The 25,947-nt window shown below is 48.1% G+C and overlaps 1 protein-coding gene across 2 annotated transcripts; it reads right to left on the bottom strand.

Annotated features, from left to right (window-relative positions):
- Window positions 1-2,653: 2,653 nt before the first annotated feature.
- On the bottom strand, window positions 2,654-19,675 carry Cc2d1b (coiled-coil and C2 domain containing 1B). 2 transcript variants are annotated; one of them, XM_028888674.2, is made up of 25 exons: window positions 19,542-19,669; window positions 18,204-18,286; window positions 15,539-15,683; window positions 14,416-14,519; window positions 13,917-14,075; window positions 13,398-13,523; window positions 13,069-13,228; window positions 12,717-12,898; window positions 12,488-12,563; window positions 12,273-12,383; window positions 12,059-12,189; window positions 11,746-11,818; window positions 11,441-11,565; window positions 10,850-10,967; window positions 10,598-10,770; window positions 10,129-10,254; window positions 8,742-8,800; window positions 8,540-8,656; window positions 8,193-8,266; window positions 8,028-8,086; window positions 7,766-7,817; window positions 6,335-6,434; window positions 6,087-6,177; window positions 4,899-5,028; window positions 2,654-4,649 (listed from the first exon to the last, which is right to left on the bottom strand). In XM_028888674.2, exons 2-24 carry the CDS (start codon window positions 18,267-18,269, stop codon window positions 4,900-4,902), a joined length of 2,556 nt encoding a protein of 851 aa, XP_028744507.1. In that variant the 5' UTR covers window positions 18,270-18,286; window positions 19,542-19,669; the 3' UTR covers window positions 2,654-4,649; window position 4,899. The 2 variants fall into 2 exon arrangements, with proteins under 2 accessions (XP_028744507.1, XP_028744510.1); XM_028888677.2 differs by lacking the exons at window positions 2,654-4,649; window positions 4,899-5,028; window positions 6,087-6,177; ... (1 more) ...; window positions 7,766-7,817; window positions 8,028-8,086 and having other exon boundaries at window positions 8,192-8,266; window positions 8,492-8,656; window positions 19,542-19,675.
- Between the last annotated feature and the right edge of the window lie 6,272 nt (window positions 19,676-25,947).

Here is a 25,947-nt window from a genome sequence, read left to right as displayed (position 1 = left end):
CAAATAGGACTTCAGTCAAGGTCACTGTGACTGATGGCTTTAGCCTCCCACCTGCCGCCCAGTGATGTCCTTTGGGAACCTTTGCCCAATGGTGAACATTTTCCAGCTGAGGATCAGACACCACACATGGCTCTTAGACGGGCTTTGTTTCTCTGTGGCCTGGGTATTTTTGAGTGTAGGCCCTCACATCCCAGATCTGGTTTTGTTTTAGCAGAAAATATGTCATTTGAGTTTGCTGTCTGTCGGTGATCATCAGTTTATTGCGTTCTCAGCCGGAATCACTCGATGTCCTTCTACCTCTCAGAGATGGTAGCAGATTCCATCATCACTTGCTCAGCACGTCTAGCTTCCCTACTGTGTACTTCCCTTTAAACGGTAACCGGTATGTGTAGAGCACTATGTGCAGATGTCTTGCTCCTCAGATTTCCCCTTAGCTTTAGCACCACTGACGTTTCTGGCCTGCACTGATCTTTTACTGTCGCTCCAGCATGTCCTTTCTTTACCAGCTGGACTTAGTCATCTCAGACAGATAAGACCTCCCTTCACCCGTTTTCAGTTCTCATGTTAGTCTTGTGGAGTTCCACTTTCTTAGTTTGGTACTCAGGTGAGTTCATCTTTGGGTAAGTCCAACACCTCCAAGCTGGGTCCTCATCCTTTGGTGACACATTTATTTTCACTACTTCCTGTCTAGCCTAACAAGATGTCCCAGGCTAATCTTGCACTTACCTGCCAGGCTTTATCTCTAAGCAGCCCTTTAACTGGAATAGTACAGGAAACCAAGGTCTGGTTCACCCAAGGCCAAATGCATTTCTCTTAGTTTGAAATATACTCTAGGGCAACTGATGCTAGTGTCCACAGCATCTTCTAAAGCCCGACCACACAGGATCTAGTTCCGTTAAGCAAAAGCAGAGTTCTCACATGCCCTGGGTTCAAATGCAGGCCTCTGGGACAGTGGGAGCCTGCTGCCACCCTTCTGTGGTTAAGGCTGAGCCTGGCCCTTGGCTGTAGACCTGTTTGGGTAAGTAGCTGTTTTCTAAAGGCCCAAAGGCCTGGCCTGGCCAATGTGCCTGACTGTGACTATCTCTTTGCTGGGTGAAGATCACACTCTACACCCGATTCTCCAGAGGTTTTGCTGATTAGAAGCTACAGAAATGGGATCACGACCTTTCTCTAAGATTTAGATACAAAGCCTCAGAGGTGCCCTTTGGCCCCAAACAGCACTAATTTGTAAGAAAAGAGCTTTTGAGCCATCTACAATGACAGGAAGCTCTTAACAAGAGAGGCATATTAGGTGTTAATATGAGCTTAGTCTGAATATACCTCAAAAGATGGGGGCTTCCACAGCAGCTGCTTCATCCCCCTGCCCAGCTAACTGCACCTTACTGTTGTTGGACTTGGATCTTCTAGAACATACAAGGTTTCTAACCATCCCACAAAGAACAAATTCTGGAGCCATAAATACAGGTCCGTTCTTAATTCATAAAATATCCTTCATGTGTAGTAAAATCATCTTGGAAAATTGGGCTTAAGCCATCAAGGATACTTTTTTCTCCTTTTAACTTTGGTTTTATATAATGTGTACTATAATTTATATTATAAAGTGAAATGCTGAAGCATCACATTCCTAACTAGGTGAGGTTTTCTAGGTTTAAACCTAATAGATAAATACAGAGCTTCTACACAGAAGAGCAGAATTGCATCCTGGTAACTTAACTGTTTGTTTGGTTTTTTTTTTTTTTTTTTTTTTTTTTGATTTTTCGAGACAGGGTTTCTCTGTGTTGCTTTGCGCCTTTCCTGGGACTCACTTGGTAGCCCAGGCTGGCCTTGAACTCACAGAGATCCGCCTGGCTCTGCCTCCTGAGTGCTGGGATTAAAGGCGTGCGCCACCACCGCCCAGCAACTTATTGTTTTTAAAAAATTGTTGTATGCTTACCAAGTGTATCTGTAAGCATATATTGTAAAATATATTTACTGTTTTTTTGAGACGCTCTTGTAGTCCAGGCTGGCCTCAAACTCAAAATCTAGTCAGAGATACTATTTAATTCCTGATGTTCCTGCTCCTCCTCCCAAGTGCTGGGATTACAGGAAATGCCACTATACCTGGTACTCTGCATTTTTTCAGCTCTCTCAATACCTCCTGCACTCCGGTGACAGAATGATAGGACTGTCTAAGGTCCCATCTCCTGTCTTCTCCATCTACACTGGGCCCTGCTGGTGGCCTCCAAACTCCAATCAGACTTCTCTGACCATCTGAAAGATAATTATGCGTTTAGTGTATTTCTAACAGTAGCTTCTATTTTACTAATGCTAAAATTAAATAATGGTAATGGGATTTTTAAGAGTCATATACATAGGACCTAGGAATAGAGCAGGACTGCTGATGCCCATCTTAGGGCCAGGCACCTAAGGCCCGGAGAAGGGGAGAATCATCTGATCCTTAACACATTAGAAATGGAGCAGGTACACACTTCCTGGGACTGCCAGCCCGTCCTGTTGTCTCAAACTCAAAACAGCTGACCTCATTTAGCGCCCAGATCTTTTAGGGAATTCCACACATATTTGGTGGTGGTGGTGGAGCCTTAAGGACTAGGCGAGCAACCACACAGGTTTTAGAGTGTGCCACACAAAGGAAAAAATCCTAGAAATCTTTGCCTTTCGTGAGCAAAATTTCCTGACTCTCAAATTGTATTTTATTCAGTTAAGTCACTCAGAGGACACGCAGTGAGATATTTAGAAATGATTTCGGTTGTGGCTGGTTCTCAGTTATATCCAGGAACAATGTTTGGTTACAGTGGTTGAACAAATCTTACATAACTGAGGCTTTATGCAGGCCCCTCCCCCTACTCATGCATTCCTTGGCTACAACAAAGACCTTTTAAGAACCTCAGTCTCCAAGTCCAGTGGGTGGCTGTCAGGCCACCCTCAGCCTGGGGTTGTTTTCACTAAGCAGAGCAATAAAGCGGACTGAAAGTGAACAAGTCATAAAGGGGATCCTTGAAGTCTCAGAACACTAGAGCAGTTCCAGAGGAGGGGCAAAGTGAGAAATGCCAAGGGCGGGTGGGGATCTTGGAGAATAACCCCAGGGGTTCTTCATCGTAGCAAGTGCTGAGTCTGATGCAAACTGTAAGGAAAGTACACTCTTCAGGCCACCCCTCTCTGCTCTGGGTTCCTTCATGAAGGCAGGCAGAGACCCTTTCATTCCAAATCACTGCTGGGCACACAATGTGACTATAATTGTGAAATCTCTTACATAAGAAAGGTTGGGAGCTCACATCTGCTAGGTGACTGGCCAGAGGGCTCTGGGGAAGATCACTTGTCCGCATTTCTCCCTTGTTACCCACTAATCATTCCGATAGCTCTTAAGGGCAGGGAAGCATGGTCCAGCCCTGTTACCTCCAACAGACACACAAAAGCTCACCCCCGAGCTGTGCTTATGCAACACTGTAGTGACCAGCAGCTGAATGTACTTCTTTCACGTAGAGCCTTCACAAATTACCTTGAGGAAGCCGGGCATGGTGGCTCGTGCCTGTAATCCCAGCACCAGGGAGGCTGAGGCAGGAGGATTGCTGTGAGTTCAAGACCAGCCTGAACTACAGAGACCCTGCCTCATACAACCAAAATAAATAAATAAAAATATAAAGTAAATCTGAAGGAAGACTTTGTTGAGGTTAATGCTTTAAAATGGGAAGAATTGAGGTGCTGATTTCTGAGGAATCTAGAATAATGTATTTGTGAATATTAACTCTGCTGCAACTGCCTGTCCCTTCATTTCCACCCATTCACCACAAAAGCTATAGAACTTGGGGGTAGTCAGTGATCAGCTCAAGGACAGGCCTTCTCATAAGAGGAATGCACAGGTACAGTGTATACATGATACTGCTGCTTTGGCTTTTAAAGGGACTGGAAAAAGGGCATTTGTAGACTTTGAGAGTAAGTTAACAGTTTAGAACATAAAGTCCTTACAGGGCATTAGACCTAGTTTTAAAATAAAATGGCTACACAGAACTGATCTTTTTTTTTTTTTTTTTTTCTTTTCTTCCCAGTTAACATCTTAGGTACATGGACCAAAACCAAGAAACCCTTCCCCTTCCCACCAATAGTACCAAAGTAACTTCCTGTCCTGAGTCCCCTGAGAAGCAGGAAGGCTAGTGCAGCAGGTGTCAGGACCAAAGGCACAGGCAGAGGGGAAAACAGCTGGGCGGGACAGGCTGCCACTGACCAGCTGGAGTCACGGAATTCTGCCCCTCCCCTAAGCAGGGAAGGTTTCCGATCACCCTCAAGTCTCCCATCCCTTAGAGTTACATCTTTGAAAGGCACATCCAGAAATGGAGCGACTGGGGGCTGCAGTAAACTGTCCATCGTTACTATGCAGAGGTTAAGGGGCAATAGGACTCTATGGCACAGAGCAGTGGGGGAATCCTTGTCTTCACCCACATCTGGGGGGTGGGAGGCTGTATGAGAAGCCCCTAGGATCTGCTTCCATGGAGGCCCAGGAGAAGCAGCATGAGGAAAGCCCAGGCAGCGGTTAGTTCTCGGGTCTTTGGTGCTTGGGTAGCAGCATCTTTCACGTACAGAGGCTCTTGCAGCCAGCAAAGCTGGGTCAGTGAGCTGGTACCAGTGCTGGCCGATTATCTCCCAGGGCTGACCACCTCACAAGGCAAAGGCACAAAGAAAACCATCCAATTTTTAAAAGGTTTCTGAAAACAGTTAATAATGAGAAGCTCTCTTCTTGCCCCAAGTCTATTGTGGAACTTCAGAAACAACCCACAAGCACTTCCCAACAGTTTTGCCTTTGGTCTCCTTCAGAGAAGAAAAAAATCAAAGGCTTTATCCCCAGAAATGGCTGAACAATTTGTTTTAGCAGGGAGACAGATCTGGTGGCTCAGAGAGCTACCCACCTCACAAGCCCCTAGGCTCCAGGATCAGCCAGTTCTCAGTGACCATCTGCACATCCTGGCTGCTCAGAGGCTCCCGAAGCCTCACCTTCACCTCCAGCTTCCCCCCAGTGGGCTTTCTTCCGTCCAGAACCTGTGACAACCACAGAGAAATGGACAGTAATTGAGGGCAGGTAGGGCAGATAGGTCCCAAGCATATAAGGCATCCTGGGTGTATGCATCAGGACAGCCCTGCCTGCCTTCTGCAATATGGGAAGTGGTGGACTGCTTACTCTCAGAAGATCGTATAAATAAGTAACCTAGAAATCAAGGTGTCAGTGCTCTGGCTGGAGATGAGAAACCTACAGCTCTATTCTGTTTTTCCTCTTGATCTTCCTAACTCCTAGAATTAGCACTGGCTTCAAGGAGCAGTCTGAAGCCAGAGCCTACCCCCTCACACATGGCCCACAGAAAAATGGATGGTTGGGTAGCAGTCACAAGTAGAACTCAGGCCATGCCCTCTTCTAAGGCAGATAAGGGAATGACTGAATACAAAGTACAGCAAGAAGCTTGAGAAATTCGACCACCCTTAGGCAATTCAGACTAGGCCCCACGTTAGGACAGCTCCAGGTGGGGAGAGGCAAGCTCTAGCCTCTAGAAGCATCAGTAAGGATCTGTCCGGACCTGGCTCTACCAAGCACAAACTAGGAACTAACAAGTCCCTTCTTCGCTGGCTTGCTCCCCATTTGTCAAGGGCAGGTTCTTCACAATCCTCAGCTTGTGTAACTCTGTAAGGTCATGGAAGCTTAAGGAGCTACCTGCCCAGTTTTCAATCACAATTTGCATATGATCTAGAAATACTACATACACTTCCTGTTGGGAGCTCATTCTCTGCCTCCTGCTACTTGCCCACTGCCCCAAGCACAACACAGCCCTACAAAAAGAAATCTATACCACACTGAGCATTGGTCAGAATCCTCAAGAGTCTTCTCTCAATTGTCCCTCCTAGGAACTTAAGTAGTCCCAGACTATGGAAAGAGTATGGCTACTGCCCATCTGGCTGCCTTTGAAAGTTGCTCAGACTTTCTTTACTTCTTTCATCTATATATAACATGGGGATACAACCCATTCCAAAGCACACTACAGACAAATTGAAAATGTGCACAGAACCCTCAATAGAGTTCCAAGAATATCAGCTCATCCTGGGCCTACCTCCATGATCTCTCTGATCTCACACTCATTCTCCAGCCTTTCCAATTTCAGGTGTGCTGTGCCAACCAGCTTGTCACTTCTAAAAAAGGATCTGGGAAGACAAGAGGCAACAGAGGATTGGCCTGGGCAGAGCGGGCAGGAATGAACTGGTCACATTCAATGCAAGCAAACCACAGTATAGGAACAGCGGGAACAGATCTGCCATTCCTCCCCTTCTGCCTTGCCAGTGGGGCTGACAGAACTCTTACCCTTTGTGGAAGATCTCAAATTTGATTCCTTTGCTCTGGATCACCCTCTTAAAGCCCCGGTGATTTCGGTTGATATTTAGTTTGAAAACTTGTTCAAATTCTGCAAGGAGAGGATTGGACTTCTTAGGGAAGTAGAAAAGGAAGCCCAGGGCAGGCTTCCTCTCTGGAGCTCACTGCCTGCGATTCAGGGTGTCAGCCACCAGAGAAAGGCAGACCATGTAGGTTCTGGCCTTGTAAACACTTTGGTGCCTGGAGATACAGATTATATAACGGAAAGCATTTGGAATCTGGAGTGAGAATTCCTGGATTCAAGTACCATCACCCCCACCCTGACCCTTGCCTGTGACAGGGTTTCACTGTGTAGCCCTAGCTGGCCTGTAACTCACTATATTGACCACACTGGCATTAACGCTGCTGTGATTCTGCCTCTGCCTCCCAAGTGCTGGGGTTACAGGTGTGAGCCACCACTCACCCAGCCTTCAAGTCCATTTTTAACACTTCCTTGCTGTGAGCCCCCCAGACAAATCCCTTTACTCAACTAACCTCAAGGCTCAGTTTTTGTACTGGTTTTTCTTAAGATTTTCATTAATTTTTTTCTGCAGGTGTGGTGGTGCACACCTTTAATCCCAGCACTCAGAGAGCAGAGGTAGGTGGATCTCTGAGTTCCAGGCCAGGCAGAGCTACAAGCTACACACTGAGATCCTGTCTCATAGAAATTTAAAAAGACCTTTATTAGTTTTATGTGTATATGTATGCACGTCTGTGTGCAAGTGACCAAAATTGCCAGAGACGTCATCTCTCTCTCGAGCTAGTTACAGGAGGGTGTGTACCCCTTGATGTGGGTGCTGGGAAGCAGAAGCAGGTCTTCTGCAAGAGCAGTACATTCTTTTTTCTTTTTTTTAAATTTTATGTACATCTGTGTGAGGGTGTGAGAGTATTGGATTTCCTGGAACTGGAGTTACAGTTTTGAGCTGCCGTGTGGGTGCTGGGAATTGAACTGTGGTTCTCTGGAAAAGCAGCCAGTGCTCTTAATCGCTGAGCCATCCCTCCAGCCCAAGAGTAGTACATTCTTTTTTTTTTTTCCCCTTTTCAAGACAGGGTTTCTCTGTGTAGTTTTGGCGCCTGCCCTGGATCTCACTCTATAGACCAGGCTAGCCTCGAACTCACAGAGATCCACCTGGCTCTGCCTCCCCAGCTGAGTGCTGGGATTAAAGGTGTGCGCTACCACTGCCCGGCTGCGCAGTACATCTTAACCACTGATCCCTCTCCAGCAGTAGGCCTGTTTTCACAACTATGTAAGAGAACTGTTAATAACACCTGCCTTTGTTTTTGAGTTGGGTGGGGCCAAGTAAGACAGCAGCTCTGAAACCATGAGAAGTTGTGCTGTCACACAGGAAGTGAGAGCAGAAACGGGTCTTACATGTAACTCACCTGGAGAGTTTGTATTCTTTACAACAGCTGTTTTGCTTTTTTGGGCCTGGTCCTACAGCAGTGAGATGGAAGAAGTTAAGACAGATAAAGAACAAACCAGGTCTACAGGCACAACGCTTTGGCTGGGTCAGCAGTAAGGACAGCAACCCCTGCAGACGGGCCAGAGTGCCGTCAACCCACCCCTATGGCCATGCCTCTCCCAGACGGCGAGACACTCAACAGCACTGGGGTTCAGAGGGCCCTAACCCTAGCAGAACCTCACCGAGTTAGGGTAGTGAAACTCGAAGCGCACAAAAGCATCCAAGTCATCGGGAGTCACTCCTATAAAGAAAACAGGAGTCAGGTTGGACAGCGCAGTCAGAGCCTGGTGCCCAGGCAGCAGGCAGGCTACAGGAACAACCTCCTTCAGGAAGGTGACCTGGGTTACCTGGTGGGGCTGGGAGGTTCATGCCCCGGACGACGATCAGATGCATTTCTGTGCTGTTGAGTTCTGAGAAGATCCTACAGATGAGAAGGAAGGGGTGCAGAGTGAAGGACAGCAGCGGAACAAGCCAGCACGGCGGTCCAGGGTGGAGCAGGGCTGGGTCTGTGCCCCCTGACTCCTGCTCTGAGCCACTTCTAGGGCACAGCAGCTCTGAGCTTCTCTCTGAAGGCAGCACATCCACCCGCCCCTCCACACACTCCAACACCCACGGTACTGAAGAGACTCCAGGCTCTGCTCCAAACCTGCTGCCCTATCCCTGCACAGAGCCAGTTTCCCTCAGGCTTTGGCACCTCACAGTCTGGAATGTCTTCAACTCAAAGTGGTGGCTGGGAGGGTCAAGGCCCTGGGCCTGGGCTAGCTGCAGGATCTCAAGCTGTTTCTTTCGGTCCTGAGCAAGCTTCTCAAACCTGCCAGGGACGGGTAAGCAAGTCAGCAAGGTAGGATTTGTCATCTGGTCCCTAACCCAACAAGCCAGCACACCCTGACACTTACCGGGTAGTCTCAGCCACATTGCCCTGGTGCATGAACTGCTTGGAGAACAGCAGGCATTTCTAGAAACAGGAGCCCAGAGTGACTCCATAGCCAGAGCAGGGCTTGCCAAGGCTAGCATTCAAGGCCTAACCTCTCAAAGCTCCTAACAGTCCTCTTTCGTTCACCTCTCCTACAGAACATATTCCTAGGGCACTCTTCCTAACACACTTTCCTGCTTAACGCGTGTTTATCAATTTGAGACACACACTCAGTTACACAGCCCACACTGAACTCATGGCAGTCCCCCTGCCTCACCCTACCGAGTGCCGTCTTGTAGGTATGTATCACCCACCATGCGTGGCTCTACTACACTTTGGTGCTTCCGCTTAGGATAGCCATTTCCCAAAAATTCCTTCAAAACTTAATTTATGTGTGTGTGTATGGTGACACTTGTCTCTAATTCCAGCATTTGGGTAGCTGAGGCAGAAGGACTTTGAGTTTGAAGTCAGTCTAGGGTCCATGATGAGTTCTAGGACAGCATGCATGGTACACAGCAAGATCCTGTCTCAAAGATCAGCAGCATCAGAAAATAAATTCAAGCATACACCTCAGAACAGTCTTCCCAGAAAAGCCAGCACTTCAGGTCAATTCCCTTTCACAAAACCCATTCCCCTTCATAACTACATGAAAAAAGGGGGCTGGAGAGATGGCTCACTGGTTAAGAGCACTTGCTCTTGCAGAGGACCTGAATCTGGTTCCCAGCACCCACACAGTGGCTCACAGGCACCTGTAACTCCAGTTTCGAGGAATCCAATGTCTTCAGACCTCCACAGGCACAAGGCACATATGTGATATATGTATACACACATGTAGGCAAAACATACATATTAAAAAAAAATTAAATAGGGTTGTGGACTTAGCTCAGTGGTAGAGTGCTTGCCTAGCAAGTGCAAGGCCCTGGGTTCAATCCTCAGCTCAAAAATAAATAAATAAATAAATAAATAAATAAATAAATAAATAAATAAATAAATAATATAAATAAATAAATAAATAAATAAATAAATAAATAAATAAATAAATAAATGCCGGGGGGGGTGGTGCATGCCTTTAATCCCAGCACTCTTTTTTCTGGGAGGCAGAGCCAGGCAGATCTCTGTGAGTTCGAGGCCAGCCTGGTCTACAAAGCGAGTTCCAGGACAGGCACAAAGCTACACAAAGAAACCCTGTCTTGAAAAACCAAAAAATAAATAAATAAATAAATAAATAAGTAAATAAATAAAAAAGGGTAGCTTCATTTTGCAAATGAGGAAAACAGCTTGTCCTGGGTCCTACCGTAGGCCAGTGAGAAAAGTCAGACTCTGAACCCATGCTAGCACACAGAGAAGGCAGAGATATATGGGCTGCTGACCTCATGCTGCTCCAGAAGTATTTTCTGTAGCTGGACATACACCTCCTCAGCCTTCTGGGAGAGTCGCAGATCCTCATGGTGAATGAGGATGAAGTCGCCCTCTTCATCCGTCAAGGGTGAAGGCACCTGCCCAGATCATAAGGCCCCTCGGGCCCAAGAGTCAGATTACACCTCTACTGAGCCAAACAAACACAGAAATCCATGCTATACTTTTTCTCCCCAACTGCCATTAGCTTCCAGTGACACTCACGCCTCATTCTGTCCCTGGCTATTAGAGCACCGCTTCTCCTAGACTGACCCTGCACGTCACCTCTGACCACAGGTGACCCATATTTCTTTCCCCGTCTATCTCCCCAATGGTCTATCTCAGGGTTACAAAAGGGTGACACCACTTGACACAAGTCCTCGCTCCGCCCTGAAGCCACCTCTGTGTCTGAGGCAGCCCTCTGCTTCAGTAGGTGGGACTCACCTTGGAGAGGTCAATGGGTTGACCTGCTCGGACCTGGATGATCTGGGCCTCAAGACTTTTAGCCACTCGTAAGTGGGATTTGGCCTGCTCCAGCTCCTGCCTGCGCTTGGCTTGCAGAGCTGCTCGTTGGTATTGTAGTTTCCGAGCCTCCAGCAGCGCCAGCTGCTCCCGAGCTAAAAGAAGAGGGCCAATGGTTAGGGCCATGCCTCTCTCCGGACCTCCACTCCTCAGTCCTGTTTGTCCCTGACTCACCGGATGGATTCAGTGGTTCCTTAGAACCCGAGGCCTTGGGCTCTGTCGGAAGACGAGATGAAGGAGCCAGAGGCTGTGCTGGCTTCTTGGCCACTGGGGCCTGTGTTGGGGTATCACTCTGCAGGTAGCACCCAGTTAGGAGGCCATCAAATAGTTATCATTCCCACCCTGGCCTAGACTTTGGCTAACTACCCAATGCTGCACCCGTTCACTCTGCGACCTCAGTGGAGTGGCTTTGCCTCTGGAGCTATAGAACTCAAAGACGGACACTTCAAAAGCTTTCTAGCCTAACTTCCCCAACAGGAAGCATCACAGGAATAAAAAGAGACTTGGGTTTGGGGGTCAGAAATACCCATGTCTGAATTCTAGTTCTGCCTCTGACAAAGTTTTTCTCTAAACCAGAGGAAAAGATCTCTATTTTATGAGGTTAATATACTACAGCAGGGTCTGGGTTTATTCCTTATCTGCTGTGTCCGTGTCCGTGTCCGTGTCCGTGTCCGTGTCCGTGTGTGTGTGTGTGTGTGTGTCCGTGTCCGTGTCCGTGTGTGTGTGTCCCGCCTAAACCCTGAAGTCCTGGACCCATAGCCAAACCTCCTCATCTTCATCTACCAGGTCTGCATCTTCTGAGGCCAGTTTCTGGGCAGTTGCTAAAGTTGCTGCCATTGAATCCTCCTGGATACCTTTCCTGGTCTCCAGGCCAGGGATGGGAGGAAATCCTGAGAAGAGACAGAGTAGAGAGGGAGCAAGGCATTAAGGACACATGAGGTTGCTGTGGGTCTTACCCGGCTCTGGGATGGGTAACTTGCACAAGGTGGAGGCACACATATGAGAAATTTCTTTCTCCCTCCTTTCTTGCTCAGAAACCTCCTAAGTTCCATAGGTCAAGCCTTACCCACCTGGAGGAACAGGTAACTCAGCAAAGTCAACTTTCTGCCCTGCTTGATGAGCTCGAACAGCATCCTGATATTGCTACATGGGAAGGAAGGGATTTCTCTCACCCTGCACCCTGCAGGCTCTATGCCCTCATTGCAGAGAGGCAGAGAGAGAAGACGGAAAGGCTGCAGCCCTAGAAGAAAAGGGGTCCCGAGGCAGCAAGAACTCCGTAAACAGACAATGACCCTGAGAAGACCAGGGTATGTAGGGAGCGGGTAGGAAAGGCACAGCCAGGACACGCCAGCATAGGATAGGGCTGGACAGCAACGGGCTCACCTTGGCAATTCGATCATGCATCCTGGCCTTGCGCTCATCCCCATTGGCCCGGGCCTGGATGCCTGCCTCCCGGTACCTGTTCAACCTCTGCTGTAAAGCATCTAGCACTGTTTTTGGCTCTGCAGGGGCCACTATAAAGGTGGTAAAAAGAAACTATCAGTTCACCCTGCCTCTTCCCAGGCCCCCACTCCACTGCCCCACTCTTAAGTCCTACCTGGGGTGGCTGGGAGGTCAGAGGCCATCACTGGCTTCACTTGCTCCACTGCTGGGGACAGGGCTCCAGTTGCTGTGGGGGCCTTAGAAGCCTGTGTGAGGGTCTTCAGATCTGGGGATCCAGAATAGCAAGGTAGGCCGAGTGTCTGGCCAACCCCACACCTCACAGTCCTCCCTAGTCCCAGCCTAAGCAGATACCCCCATTATCTGACTGACCCTCAGGTGCTGGGGGCATGCCACTCAGGTCCACAGGCTGCCCCTTCTCCAGGGCCTCCAGGACAGTACCAAATCTCTGCAGAAGAAGAGCAGTTACAGGCATAAGCCAGGGCACCCCAAGAACCTGGCCTGGAACAACCCCCACCAGGGCACTCTCCCCTAGGTGCTATCTGGCTCCCTCTCTGAGCCTCTGCTCCCCCATCTACAGTACGAAAGCAGGGTGTCATACCTTCCCAATCCTCATGAGCTCCCGGGCACGATCTAGATCTCCAGCCCGCTTGGCATTGAGAGCAGCTACTTTGTACTCTCTCTGTCGGGCTAACAACAGGGCCTGTGGGTCTGGGTCTGCATCAGGCAGGGGGGCAATGGCAGAGCTGCCTGGGAGGCTGGTCTCAGGCTGGAAAAGGTTGTCTACATAAAACAAAAGACCCCCTCAGAGAACATGGCTACAGAGTCAAAGGAGGGAGTTCCAGACCCCCCCAAAACCCAAGTCTTGCTGGTCTAGGAATTCTTGGAACAACGACAAGCAGGCAGCTGGGGTAGGCAGGCTAGAGGAACCAGAAAAGGATGTCTTCAGATACCTGGTTCCATGACACAGGAAGCTGAAGAGTCTGTCTCAGAGTTCCTACTGGCTATCTCCTGGTGGGGTAGGGGCCTTTTGCCCAAGGCCACAGGAGGTGGAATCTCATCCTCACTGATCTTCCCGCCTTTCCTCACAGTGGCAAGCTGGGACTCCAAAGTCTGAAGGAAAGAATTAGACTAGTAACCAGGTAGCGGCCTGGGCCTGGGCCTTGCTGGAAGACAGGCTAGTGATCCACCATGTTTACCCCACCTGTGAGTGGCATTCCCTGTGCCCCCACCTTACCCACAGCCCCGCTCTCCAAGTCTGCCTCACAGCAGCCTGACTCACCTTCAGGCCTCGCTCACAGCGCCGGGCTTTGGCAGCTTCACCAGCCTCCTTGGCACTGGCTGCGGCCTCCCGGTAGTTACGGATCCGTTCCTCCAGCAAAGCCTGCAGCCCCCGAGGCCCTCCAGCCTGCAGATACTTCAGCTCAGGGCTGGGCCACTCCACAGCCAGCTAGGCCCTTGCCATTCTCTCCCTGTGAGGAAGCTACCCCAGAAGACGGATCTCTGGGACTCCAGGAGAAAGAGGTGCCTAAACCCCCAGAGTATGAGGCAAAGCCCACAAGAGAGGCCAGACATTATATCAGGCAAGCAGAGCCCCCGCCCCAATCAGTAGAGTCGTCCAGGAGTGGCCGGAACAGGAAGGCCCTTGAAGTCTGTCAGCTATGGAAGTTTCTCATGCCTGCTCTCTGTGTGGGGGTTCCAGTTACTTGGCAACTCTGCTGTATAAGCCATGCTTCATGCACACTATTCATGAACACACAGGAGCATCAAAGACACATTAGGGCCCTTCTGCAAAACCTACCTGAGGCGCTGCAGGTAAAGCCTGTTGGGAGGCTGTCTGCACGCCAGGTTGTTCAGTGTCGTCCTGTGTCGTCTCCTCAGACAAGTCTGGGCTTGCTGCCACACTGCCATCGTGCACTCCAGTTTCTTCATCCACGCCCAGGACCTCCTGCAGCTCTGTCTGAGGAAACACAGTCCAAGAACTTTGGGCGCCTGGTAGCTGCACTCATGCCTGGAGAAAATGTTTAAAGGACCTGCATCCCCAGCAGCATCTGTCAATGTCAAATCCTGAGCTTAGTCCCCTTTACCAAGAGTTCTTTAATCTAATCAAGGAAGACCTTGATAAAAATAAGAGAATTTGAGAATTCCAAACTGCAGACAGATCTCAGACCAGAAGTCAAGGCCAGGAAAGGGAAGGTGCTCACTTGGTCGGACAAAGAGGAACAAACCCCAGCCCCTCAAGAGCTCTCTCCTCCAACACTTCAGAGCTCGACCCCTGGACACCAGCCTGGCAAACACACCAGCAGGTCTGCATCCTCCTCCAGCCCTTCCTCTTCCTCCTCCTCCTCCACATCTCGCATACAGTCTGCTGCCAACTTCTCAATGTGGGCCATGGGCAGGGGGGCTGAGGAGAGAGAGGACTCAGGTAAGGTGCTGGACAGGAAAGGAGGGCCTTCAATTCACTCTATTGGCAGCTCCCCCAGGCAGAACTCCCCATCCTTCCACAGCACAGCCCCACTCAGAAAGGTCCCACTCTTTTTTCACGACCCAGCTCAAAAGACCCGTGCTATGGATGCCTTCCTGGGCTCCCCAACAAGTACCAAGCCGCTCCTTGCCTGCGTTTCTGCTTGTAGGCTAGTGTACTGACACACTGCCCCCACACTGCCTTTCACATCTGTAAATACTTTTTTAACATCTACTCAAATGTCTTACTACTTACAATTCTATAAGATGGGTAACACTGTTTATCCCCCCACCCTTTTTTTTTTTTTTTTGAGACAAGATTTCTCTGTCCTGGATCTCGATCTGTAGACCAGGCTGGCCTCGAACTCACAGAGATCCGCCTGCCTCTGCCTCCTGAGTGCTGGGATTAAAGGCGTGCACCACCACTAACTGGCCCATATTATCCTCATTTTCAATACTGAATAAACTAAGATGCACCAACATCCATTTCCCCAAATTCACAATCTTAGTAAGTGGCAATATTTAAGCCCAGGCTTGTCTAAGTCCAAAGCAGGGCTAGGGTAGTGAGGCCTTCCCAGTCATGTCACTGATTTTAGCTCAAAGATAAACAGGCTGCCTCTGATGATTCCTGCTAAGAGGAATATTCAGCCTCTTTATTCTGATACCTACAGGGAGATTTCGCTTTCTCATCTGACATCACTTCTATTTACTGTGCACATAACCTGTCAGTGCTGATGGCCTTACTGTATATGAAACCCTACCTATGCATGACTAATGCTAATCACCTGAGTAAGGCAAACAATCAGATCTGTCCATAACTGACCTCTCTGTGGCTGAACTACAGGAAGGGTAGAACTATCAAAACAACTAGGGGAGCAGACTGACTGAGTTCTCCAGGCTGTAAGGCAAGGGACCCTCTCTCCCCCATGGGCCTACACCAGCCCAGGGGTGAAAACTCACCACGGCCCTTGGGTGCTGGCTTCCTGCTTGTGCTCCCTGCTTCCCCAGTGAGAGCCAACAGCTCAGCCTCCAGGTCGCCCTCATCTTCAGTCTCATCCATCCCCAGGAGCATGTCCTCAGTGTTGAACTCCACGAAAAGACCCAGCTAAGAACACAGAGAGATTCTCTTTAGAGTTTATTTATTTATTTTGGTTTTTCGAGACAGTTTCTCTGTGTAGCACAGGAACTACTGCAGACTGTCCCGGAACTCGCTCTGTAGCCCAGGCTGGCCTCAAACTCAGAGATCTGTCTGCCTCTGCCTCCCAAGTGCTGGGATTAAAGGCATGGGTCACTACTATTTGGCATAGAGATTTTATAATTTTATGTATAAGAATGTTTTGTGTGCATGTATGAATGGATACCATGTGTACCTGGTGCCCTCGAAGGTCAGAAGCCAGATCCCCTGAAATTGAAGTTATGGACTGTTTTAAACTACCATGTGGGAGCTGGGAACCACACCCAAGTGCTCTTAATAGAAAAGCCAAATTGCCTGTAACTCCAGCTCCAGGGGATCTGATGCTCTCTTCTGGCCTATGGACACCCACACATGTGGCATACATTCACACATACATACACCTAAATCATTTTTCTTAATCACATAATGAACCAGAACATAAGAGTTAAGACAGGAAAACATACCAAGTCCAAGGCCAATCTTGTGAGTTCACTACATAGTGAGTGAGTTCCAGGCTAGAACTCAAGACCATCTCACAAAATAAACAGCAAAAAAGAATCACATGACGAAGCCTGGTATGGCGGCACACGCATGCAATTCCAGCACTTGGGAGGTGAACACAGGATGATCGAGGGTTTAAGGATAACCTGGGCTATACATGAGACCCTGTCTTAAAAAAAAATCACAAAATTACATGTGGCGGCACATGCTTATGATCCCAGCACTGGAGGAGGTGAGGCAGGAAGACTACATGTTCAAAACCTGCCTGGGATACAAGGTAAGTTCAAAGTCAGCCTAGTTCACTTGAGAAAGAACTTGTGTCAAAATTAAAAGAAAAACAGGGCTGGGATTACAGCTCAATAGAAGAGCACTTGCTCAAGACCCTGAGTTCATCCCTATTCACTCTGAGACCCCATTTGTAGACAGGTAAACAGGTCTAAAACATGGAGAATTTTTAAAGAAACCAAGAAAACAACAGGGCCACTATTATAATCAACAATAACAGCAGCAGCTGCTGGTCTCGAGACTTAGCATTATTCATGACTTATTAGTTAATTCTCACCATCTTGAGAGATCCTATTACACACACACACACACACACACACACACACACACACACACACTAATCTTTTTTAGGGAGAGGGGGTAACTTGAGACATGCTTTCATTACATAACCTAGGCTGGCCTTGAACTCACAATCTTCCTGTTTCAGCCTTCCTAGTGCTGGGATTATATGCATGTGCACCACATTTATTTTTCAACTGTCATAAACATAGCATGAAATCTGCCATCTTACCTATTTTCAAGTGTGAAGCTAAGTGATATTATACATTCCCATTGGTATACAACCATCACTACTATCCATTCACAGAATTCATGTGCAAAACTGACTCTGTGCCTACTAAACACTAACCCATCTTCCCCTCTCCATCTTATTTTCTGTGTCCATTATTTTGAATATTCTAGGCAGATATAGGTATCAGTTTACCCCAGTGTTCAGTAATAGCTTAAACTTTCTGAACAACAAACTAAAATAATTTAAAATAAGGTTTAAATGACATCTATAACTTTTACCCCAACTCATCCCTTACCTGATTTTTTATTTGTCTGTTCTGATTAGTTAAGGTTTTTTTGTTATATGTATGATGATTTTGCCCACATGTATGCATGTGCACTGTGTGGCTGCAGTGCCCATGGAAGCCAAAAGAGGGTGTCAAATCCCCTAGAACTGGAGTTACACATGGTTGTAAGCCACCAAGTGGGTGCAGGGAACTCAATTCCATTCTTCAGCAGCAGCAGCAGCACTCTTAACCACTGAGTCATTTTTCAAGCCATCTGTCCTGCTGTGTGAAACATGCTCGCTACGCAGTCCATGCTGACTGGAAACTGCTATGTATCCCACACTGGCCTTAAACTCGCGACCTTCCTACTTCTGCCTCCACAGTACAAGGATTTTGGATGGGGACCACCAAGCCCAGCCTACATGCTTCCAGAAGACAATAAAAACAATAGCGTAAGGTCCAGAAGAAACGAAGGAAGAAAACATACAAGACCTGCCTTCTTCAGACTCCCTCACCAGTCTGTCCCTTTGTCTGTGGGCAGTAACTGACTGCCGCTGACTACAGCCCTCAAGTCCTGGCATCCTAGAGCTAGACAGCAGAGTTGTCACACACACCCCAAAAAAACCCATGAGAACACCTAGGTCTCAGAACAATCCACGCCTAGGAGCTCCTGACACTCAGGTTATTTATGTGGTATGGCCACCACAGGACGGCAGAGTTGAAACCCAAGAGATGTCAGGCGCCGGTCACTGAACTCAAAGGACTTTACCCCTACAGGCACTGCCTATCCTCTGTGAACCAACAAGAACACCACACAGGTGACAAGAGATCCCCACCCCAAGGTGACCCGGGGGTGGGGGGGTGGGGGGGAGGCCAGGCAGGTCCATACCTGCTTTGCAGTTTCAGCACCCTGGCCTCTGGTCTTAGGGCCCTTCCGAGGTCTCGGCCCTGGCATCTTGGCGGGCTAGATACCTATTGGGTGTAAAGTTGAAGACTTAGACTGGAGTAGATGGTGAGATATGACCCAACAGGGGTCCCAGTGGTAAAACGCCGCTTTGTAATTAAAGCACGCCGCTTTGTAATTAAAGCACAGAGGCAAGAGAAGGCAGTGGATGAAAGGCTGGGTACCACTGTCAACAGAGCGATATGGAGAGTCTGCACACAATAGTTACTGAACTGTCTGATGGGCATGGAAGCAACACTAGGTCCAAGTGCAGTAGCTGTATGTGGTTAATGGGTACCACTAGCCAACAGAGACACAGATCGTTTTTATCATCACAGTTTCCTTGGACACTCCGCACCTGACTCAGCATTCAGATCCTCTGAAAGATGTCACAAGTGATCAACGGGTACTGTGGCACAAACCCACCCCGCACTGGAAGGGCAGAAACTCATCTGCTCCCATCCCAGTCTCCAAGGAAACAGACCCATAGGCAGACAACCATCGAAGGCCATGGATGCCAGAGGTGGCCCCTTACCTAGGACATCAAAAAAGGCATCTTAGAAAGGATGATGCCTGTGCTGAGTCATAAAGTTTGGAGACTGGGCAAGAGCAGAATCCCAAGCAAATCAAACAAACTGATAATCAGTTCTAAAGTGAGAAATGGCTTGGCCTACACAAGGAAAAGGCAGGCCCGGGATCACTGAGGCATAAACCAAACCGTGAGACTAGAATGGAGACATGAACCAGGGGCGACACAGAAACCCCTTTAAGGTTCTAAATTTGGGCGTTATCCTGACAGCAGTAGGAAGCATCATGGGCTGCAAAAGGTGCATGGGCAAGTGGGAGATCACATCGGGCGGGAAACCTCGGCTTTGAGCATCTTCCAAGTCTATGAAGGAGCGTGGGATGGCCTGGGGACTGAGACACAGACAGGGTCCCACGCCTGGAGCTGGAGTCAACAGGGCTGCGAGCTTCCCTGGGTGTGAGCACCCAAAGCTCTCGACACTCCCAAGTGTCAGATTTCGACTCGGGGAAACGGCGTAGTGTCAGCCGGGGAGGGCTGCGGGAGTGAAGGCGCTCGGGAGAGTGAGGCGCTCCCCAGCCACTCCGGTGCCGGGGGAACCTCGGTTCGTCCGCGTCGAGGGGCGACGCCGGGCTCCCCAACACCCGCGCGTCCTCCCACGGCCAGGCCCGGCCCGGCCCGGCCCGGCCCGGCTCCAGCTACCTCCATCTCCCCGGCCGTCCCCCAGACTCCACACGCCGGGAGGCGGGCACGTGGCATACCTCGCGGCCGATCCGAACCAAAACCGGGCCTCCTACAGCCCGGAACCGCCAGGCTTCCCGCGGCCCCCGGGCGGCGGCGGCGGAGACGGCCCCACAGGAAGCACCCGCCCAGGAGGCGGCGGCTCGCGCCCGGCACGTGACACCACAGCCAGCGGCTCGCAGTGCGCATGTGCGCGGGGGAAGCGGGCGGGGCGCGCAGGCAGGTGACGCTGGGGGCGGGGCTGGCAGTGCGCAGGCATCGCCGAGCAGGTGACAGCGAGACTGGTGTGGGGTTCGGGTCCTGCGCTCCTCTCCCAGTCCCTCGGTTGGGTTCTGGAGGATGGCCAGAGGATGGGGCTTCCTCGCAGCCCACCCCAGGCGCTGAGAAACGGACTCTCCGGAAAAGGGTCTCCTTTGCAGCCAGAGGACCGGACGAAACCAGATTAGAGGAGCCAAAGCACTCTGTAGACTGAGGCAGGAGGATGGCTGCAAACTGAAGGGCCGCCTCTGACTCATAAGGAGTCCTCTTAGATCGGGATTGATGGAACTGACCTGCATGCAGATGGACACTTCCATGCCCAAAGTTCCCCTTTTTTTCTGTCCTATAAAACCCTGTGACCCACACATGTGCAGCCTCACTTCATGGAGGAACGGCAGGCGTCAGTTCTGATTGAAGGAACAGTTCTGTAGCCACGAGGTGGTACACGCGCTAATCCTCTTAAAGTTATTTTAACATTTTTTATAATAAAATGTTTAAGGTATATACAAAGACATACGACCGTGGTGATATTTTGTTTGTGCTTTAACAAATAAAGCTTATCTGGAGATCAGAGTGCGGAGCTAGCCACTAGAGGCCAGGCAGTGGTGACACACACCTTTAATCCCAGCACTAGGAAGGAGGAAACAGGAAGTGCTATGGCTGGAGAGAGAGAAGGGGGAGGGAGGGAGAGAGAGTAAGTGATAAGGCAGAGACAGGAGCTCGGCCTTTTCAGTCTAAGGATTTCTAGAGGTTAAGAGCATTGGCTCCTCTTCAAAAGGTCCTGAGTTGAATTCCCAGCAACTACATGGTGGCTCTGGTACCATCTTCTGGCCTGCAGGCATACATGAAGGCAGAATACTGTAGACCTAATAAATAAATCTTAAGAAAAAGTTTTTTTCTAGTGGCTGACTGTACTGCAGCTTCTCTGATCTCTCAGCTTTCACCCTGATAATCTGACTTTATTAAGACCAATTAGAATTCTCACTAGTACAACATTTCACATTTACTGCTGGGCGGTGGCGGCGCACGCCTTTAATACAAGCACTCAGGAGGCAGAGTCAGATCACTGAGTTCGAGGCCAGCCTGGTCTACAGAGTGAGTTCCAGGACAGCCAGGGCTGCACAGAAACCCTGTCTCGAAAAACAAAACAAAATGAAACAAACAAAAACAAAAACATCATTTCAGTTTCGTCCACAAAAGCAGACATTATTGCTGCCCCATTTTGATATCTCTAGCTTCCAAAGCATGACACACGTTTGTTCATTCCCACAGGTTTGTTTGTTTGGAAACAGTCTCATGGAATCCAACCTGGCCTTCAGTTTGATTTGTAGTCAAGGGTGACCTTGAACTTGTGACCCTGTCTAAATCTCCCAGTGCAAGCATTACACCTATGGGATTTGTGACATTTTAGGGATGGAACCCAGGGATTTATTCATGTTAGACAAGCTACCTCCCAGCCCTAGTGACACCTGCCTGTGTATGTAAATTAACACAAGACATGGCCACTGAAATACTTCCTTTTCAATCCTTTCAGGAATCTCACTCTGGCCCACCCCGGACTCGTACATTCTCCACGTAATGAACTGAGATGAGACTCAGAAGTTAATGTAGAAGATAGTGTATAACAGAGCATGGAGGGCTAAGAGTGGGCAATGGCCAGAGGGACTAGTGCAGAAGAAAACTTCTCATCTAATGTATCTAAGTGGATAATGGTAAAGAATCACCTTTGTGCCAACTTACATGTAAAGATAAACTTAACACTGTTTTCCAAGCCTCTACACGTAGTTTTCCTGGGGGCTATTGTCCTGTTCAGGTGATAGAAAAGTGCATTTGGAGTTGTGTGTGTGTTGTATATATATGGTGGCTATCACATGCTCATGAAGCACCTCCTATCTTCCTCTACAGCTTTCCATTCTCCACCTTATTTCCTTGAGACAAGGTCTCTCACTGAACTGGAAGCTGTTTCAGCTAGGCTTGCTGATTGGTGAGCTTCTAGGATCCCTCATCCCCCAGTGCTGAGATTACAAACTCATGCATTCATGCCCAGATTTTTTTTTTAATGTGTATGAGTGTTCTGCTGCATTTATGTAAGTGTACCACATATGTGCAGTGCCCACGGAGGCCAGAAGGCATTAGATACCCTGGAACCAGAGTTAGAAATGGTTGAGCTGCCATGTGGGTTCTGGGAATTGAACCTGGGTCCTCTGTGAGAGCTGCCAAGTGTCTTTAACCACTGAGCCATCTCCGCAGCCCCCACAGGCCCAGCTTTTTAGTTCTGAGGACCAGACTCTCGTCCTTATGCTGATAGACCCACTCTCTTACTCAATGAGCAACCTCCCCAGTAATGGGTTGTTTTGCTGTCCAGAGTTCTTTGTGTGGGAGTTTTTTTGGGTTTGTTGTGAGATAATGGTTTTACTATGTAATATAAATATTTAAAAGCTAGCATTCACACGACACAACATGTAGTATTATCACTTTACCTAATATATTTTATAGATCCATTTTCCTACTAATTTCCTAATTTCATTTTTCTTTACAGGTGAGTAAAATTCCCTTGTGTACATATAGGCATCACATTGCATCCATTGATGGACATCTAGGCCAATCACATTTCCTTGCTATTGTGAATAGAACAGCAATGGGCATGATTCATGTGTATTTATATGGTAGGATCTTGTATAATATTAGAGGAACCAGCCTCAATATTATACATCCCAGGGGCTCAGGAGAGAGAACTACTAACAGCAAGGACTATTTTCAGGAAACAAAATCTCAGCACACCGAGCTATATAGTTCACTTGCTTTAATTCCTCTGGCATAACATCCTTTATACACAGCTTCAGTTCTGTTCTCATGGCTAGCTCCTCTCTTGCCTGATTTCTCTATATTTATCTACTGTCCCCTCTAGGTTCTATCTTAATTCCTTCATCTAGTTCTGTCCCTTCTAGGTTCTCATCTATCTAGTTCTTTCCCCTATCAGCTCCTCTCCCATCTCCTTCTCTCTCATCTGGCTCTCCCTTATCTTGTTCTTCCCCATCTGGCTCTTCCTCATCTTCCATCTCGTTCCTCTAGTCCTCTCTTTTAGCCCTTCAACTAGTTCTTCCCCATCTCAAGTTCTTCCCCATCTAGTTCTTCCATTCTCTTTTCTCTTCTCCGCTTTTTGCCCTGGAAGTCCCAGTATATAAAGGGAGGGTCCAAGCTAAATTGTGTAAAGCTATTACTTAATGTCCACCTCTTCTAGGCGGTGTCTCCTTGTGGAATTTACCGTAAGTCAGGAGACTTGCACATGGGCTGTTATCATTGTTAGTCCTCGGAAGTTGGGCGCCCACCTGGGTGGTGTTTCCTGTAGTCCTTGAAAGTGGCTAAGGGAGATAATCTGATTCCAGAGAAAGCCTTTCCTGAGGCTGTTCTCCAAATACCTGGAATGTGTATGTCCAGAGAGTGATCAGTCTACACTGTTAGTCCTTCTTAGGGGAAAGTCAATTGGAAAAACTATGAAGGCACACATGATTTTCATAACAGAATACAGCTGATATATAACAAGCCAACACCAAAAACTCCTTGGGATTTGGCTTCCTCTGGAGGAATTCCCTGATTCCTCCAGGTAGTGACTTTGCCATAACCAGCTGAGTTCTTATGATATTCCCGCGGCCCGCAGTAGGATATAGTTATTTGTAAGTATACCCAGGAGTAATACAGTTGGGTCATGTGGCAGTTCTATTATAGTTATTTTAGAAACTTCTGTTAATGGAGGATACCAAAAAGTTGTGCCTACATTTAACATTCTAGAAAGCAGATTAGTAACTATAATTTCAATTACTATGGAGAGGTGAAATGTTGCAGGTCTGGAGTCAAATTATCTTGGTCTACCTTAGGCGCCTAATTAGCCATTTATATTGTCCACTATTATCAGTTAAATCCTTTTGGAATGTGTGAATGGATCTCTAGCTTTGAAGCCAAAAGCTAAGAATGCCATCAGGTAACATCAGAGGCCCATAGCAAGGATGTCTCCACCTTGCTGTAACCCACCCAACTGAAGCTTCCACCAACGTATTTGAAGTTTTTCTTTGGAACTGGAGAAATGGGTTCAGTGGTTAAAAAAACTTCTCTTTCAGAGGACCCGAGTTCATTTCCTAGCACCCACATAAAAGGTTTCACAACCGTCTATGATTTCAGCTCTAGGGGATCTGATACCTTCTCTGGCCTCTGAGGGCACTACACACATGTAGCATGCACTCACACAGACATACAGAGAAATAAAAATAGGAAACAAAAACAGGGGCTGGAGAGGCACCAGGGCACAAGGCACCTGGTTTGCATTTTTTTTACTTTCCTTGTGTTTCTATAAAAACTCTATAAAACTGCGACCGTGTTTGAATGTGGAATTTGGGATACCCTAAATCTGTGTTCTTGGGCCATCGCCACTCGTATTTGGCTCCAAAACAAACTATTTCTTAGTTACTCCCTTTGAGAGGAGAAGCCAGATGTTTCGTTGTTTTGTTTTCTTTTGGAGACACCATGCAGCCCTGGCAGGCGCCATGAAGCTCAAACTAGCCAAACACACAGAAATGCCCCTGCCTCTGAAGTGTTGGGATTAAAGGTGTGCACCACCATGCCTAGCTAGTGTTTTAATTTTTGTAGTCTTTTTATATATTTTAGGCACTGAAGCATAACTGGTAAAGGTTTCTTTTCCACTCTATAGGCTGTTTGCACTTTACGGTGCAGTCTTTTTAATTTCATGCCGGCGTCCCATTTGTTACTCGTTGGGGCTATTTCGTGTGGAGAATTTCTTGCCTACCAGGTGTGTGCATTCAGGTGTACTTGCCTATGTGTCTGTGCATAAGCTGAACACATACGTGCAAAGTGGAAGTCAAAGGGTTCATATTGGTGTCTTCCTCTATTGCTTTCCTCCTTATTGAGACAGGGACTCTCAGTGACCCCAGAGCAGTTTCAGCTGGCCATCAAGTCTTCAGGGATTCACCTGGCTCTTAACCCCCAAAGCTGGAGTTACATATGCTTTCCACTGTGCCCAGCTTTTGTGTGTGTTGGTGAGGGTCTCATGCTCTCGCAGGGAACACTGCACCCACCGAACCCTCTCCCCAGTCAAGTTCCAGATTTTTAACGATTTAAAAAATTCAAAAAGGTTTTGATTAATGTGTTTGTGTGGATCTGTGTGTAGGCACATGCATACAGGTGCACATGCTCTCAGAGTCGAGAGGAGGGTGTCAGATACCCTGGAGCTGGAGATACAGGCAGTTGTGAGCTTCCAGATAACAGGTTCAAGAGGAATTCAGGTTCTCTGCAAGAGCAGTGTATGCTCTTCACCACTGAGCTGTCTCTTCAGCTTGATTGTTTTCTGGCAATTAAAATGTGTTGTCTGTAAGTGTGCATGCAGATATCCATGGAAGACAGGCGAGTGTCAAATCCTCTGGAGCTCGAGTTGCAAGCTGTCTGACTTTAGTTTAGAAATGCAGTTCAGATCCTCTCAAAGAGCTCCCATTTTAGCTTTTAGAGTCATGTCTTTGATCCATTTCAAACTGCTTCATTTTGTTAGTCATTCATTTTTCTTCTGTCAATGACATCTTCAGTCTTCTTTTTAGTTAGTCATGGAAATTAAAAACATAATCTGATAGTGGTTGGGGAGGTGGCTCAGCAGAGGACACAGATTTGGTTCCCGGCACCCACATGGCTACTCACAACGATTTGTAATTAGTTTCAGATGGCCTCTCCTGATGGCACACAGGTGGTATATACACATTGATGCAGACAAAATTTCGTTTTAAAGATTTGAGTGTTTGCCTGCATGTACACATGTATATGTACCATGTGCACGCTTGGTGCCTTGGAAGACAAGAGGAAGGTTCCAGATACCCTATAACCGGAGTTATAGACGGTTGTGAGCTGCCATTGGATGCTGGGAACTGAACCTAGATTCTCTGCAAGAGCAAGTCCCCTTAACCACTCAGGCATCTTTCTAGCTCTGGGAGGGATTCCTTTTAAAACGTTATACCTAGTATTTCTAGCAATTCTTATTTGTTTTTTTGTTTTTTTTTTCAGGCTGGTCTTGAATTTACTATGTAGCCCAGGCTAGCATCAAACCTGTAGTAATCCTCCTGCTTCAGTCTCCCAAATTCTGGGATTTCAGGTATGTACCACCATGCAGGGCAC

The sequence above is a fragment of the Peromyscus leucopus genome, chromosome 2 (genome assembly GCF_004664715.2).
Source record: "Peromyscus leucopus breed LL Stock chromosome 2, UCI_PerLeu_2.1, whole genome shotgun sequence".
NCBI classification, from domain to species: Eukaryota; Metazoa; Chordata; class Mammalia; order Rodentia; family Cricetidae; genus Peromyscus; species Peromyscus leucopus.
Note: the sequence above shows the minus strand (reverse complement) of the source record. Positions and strands in the feature narration are given on the sequence as shown.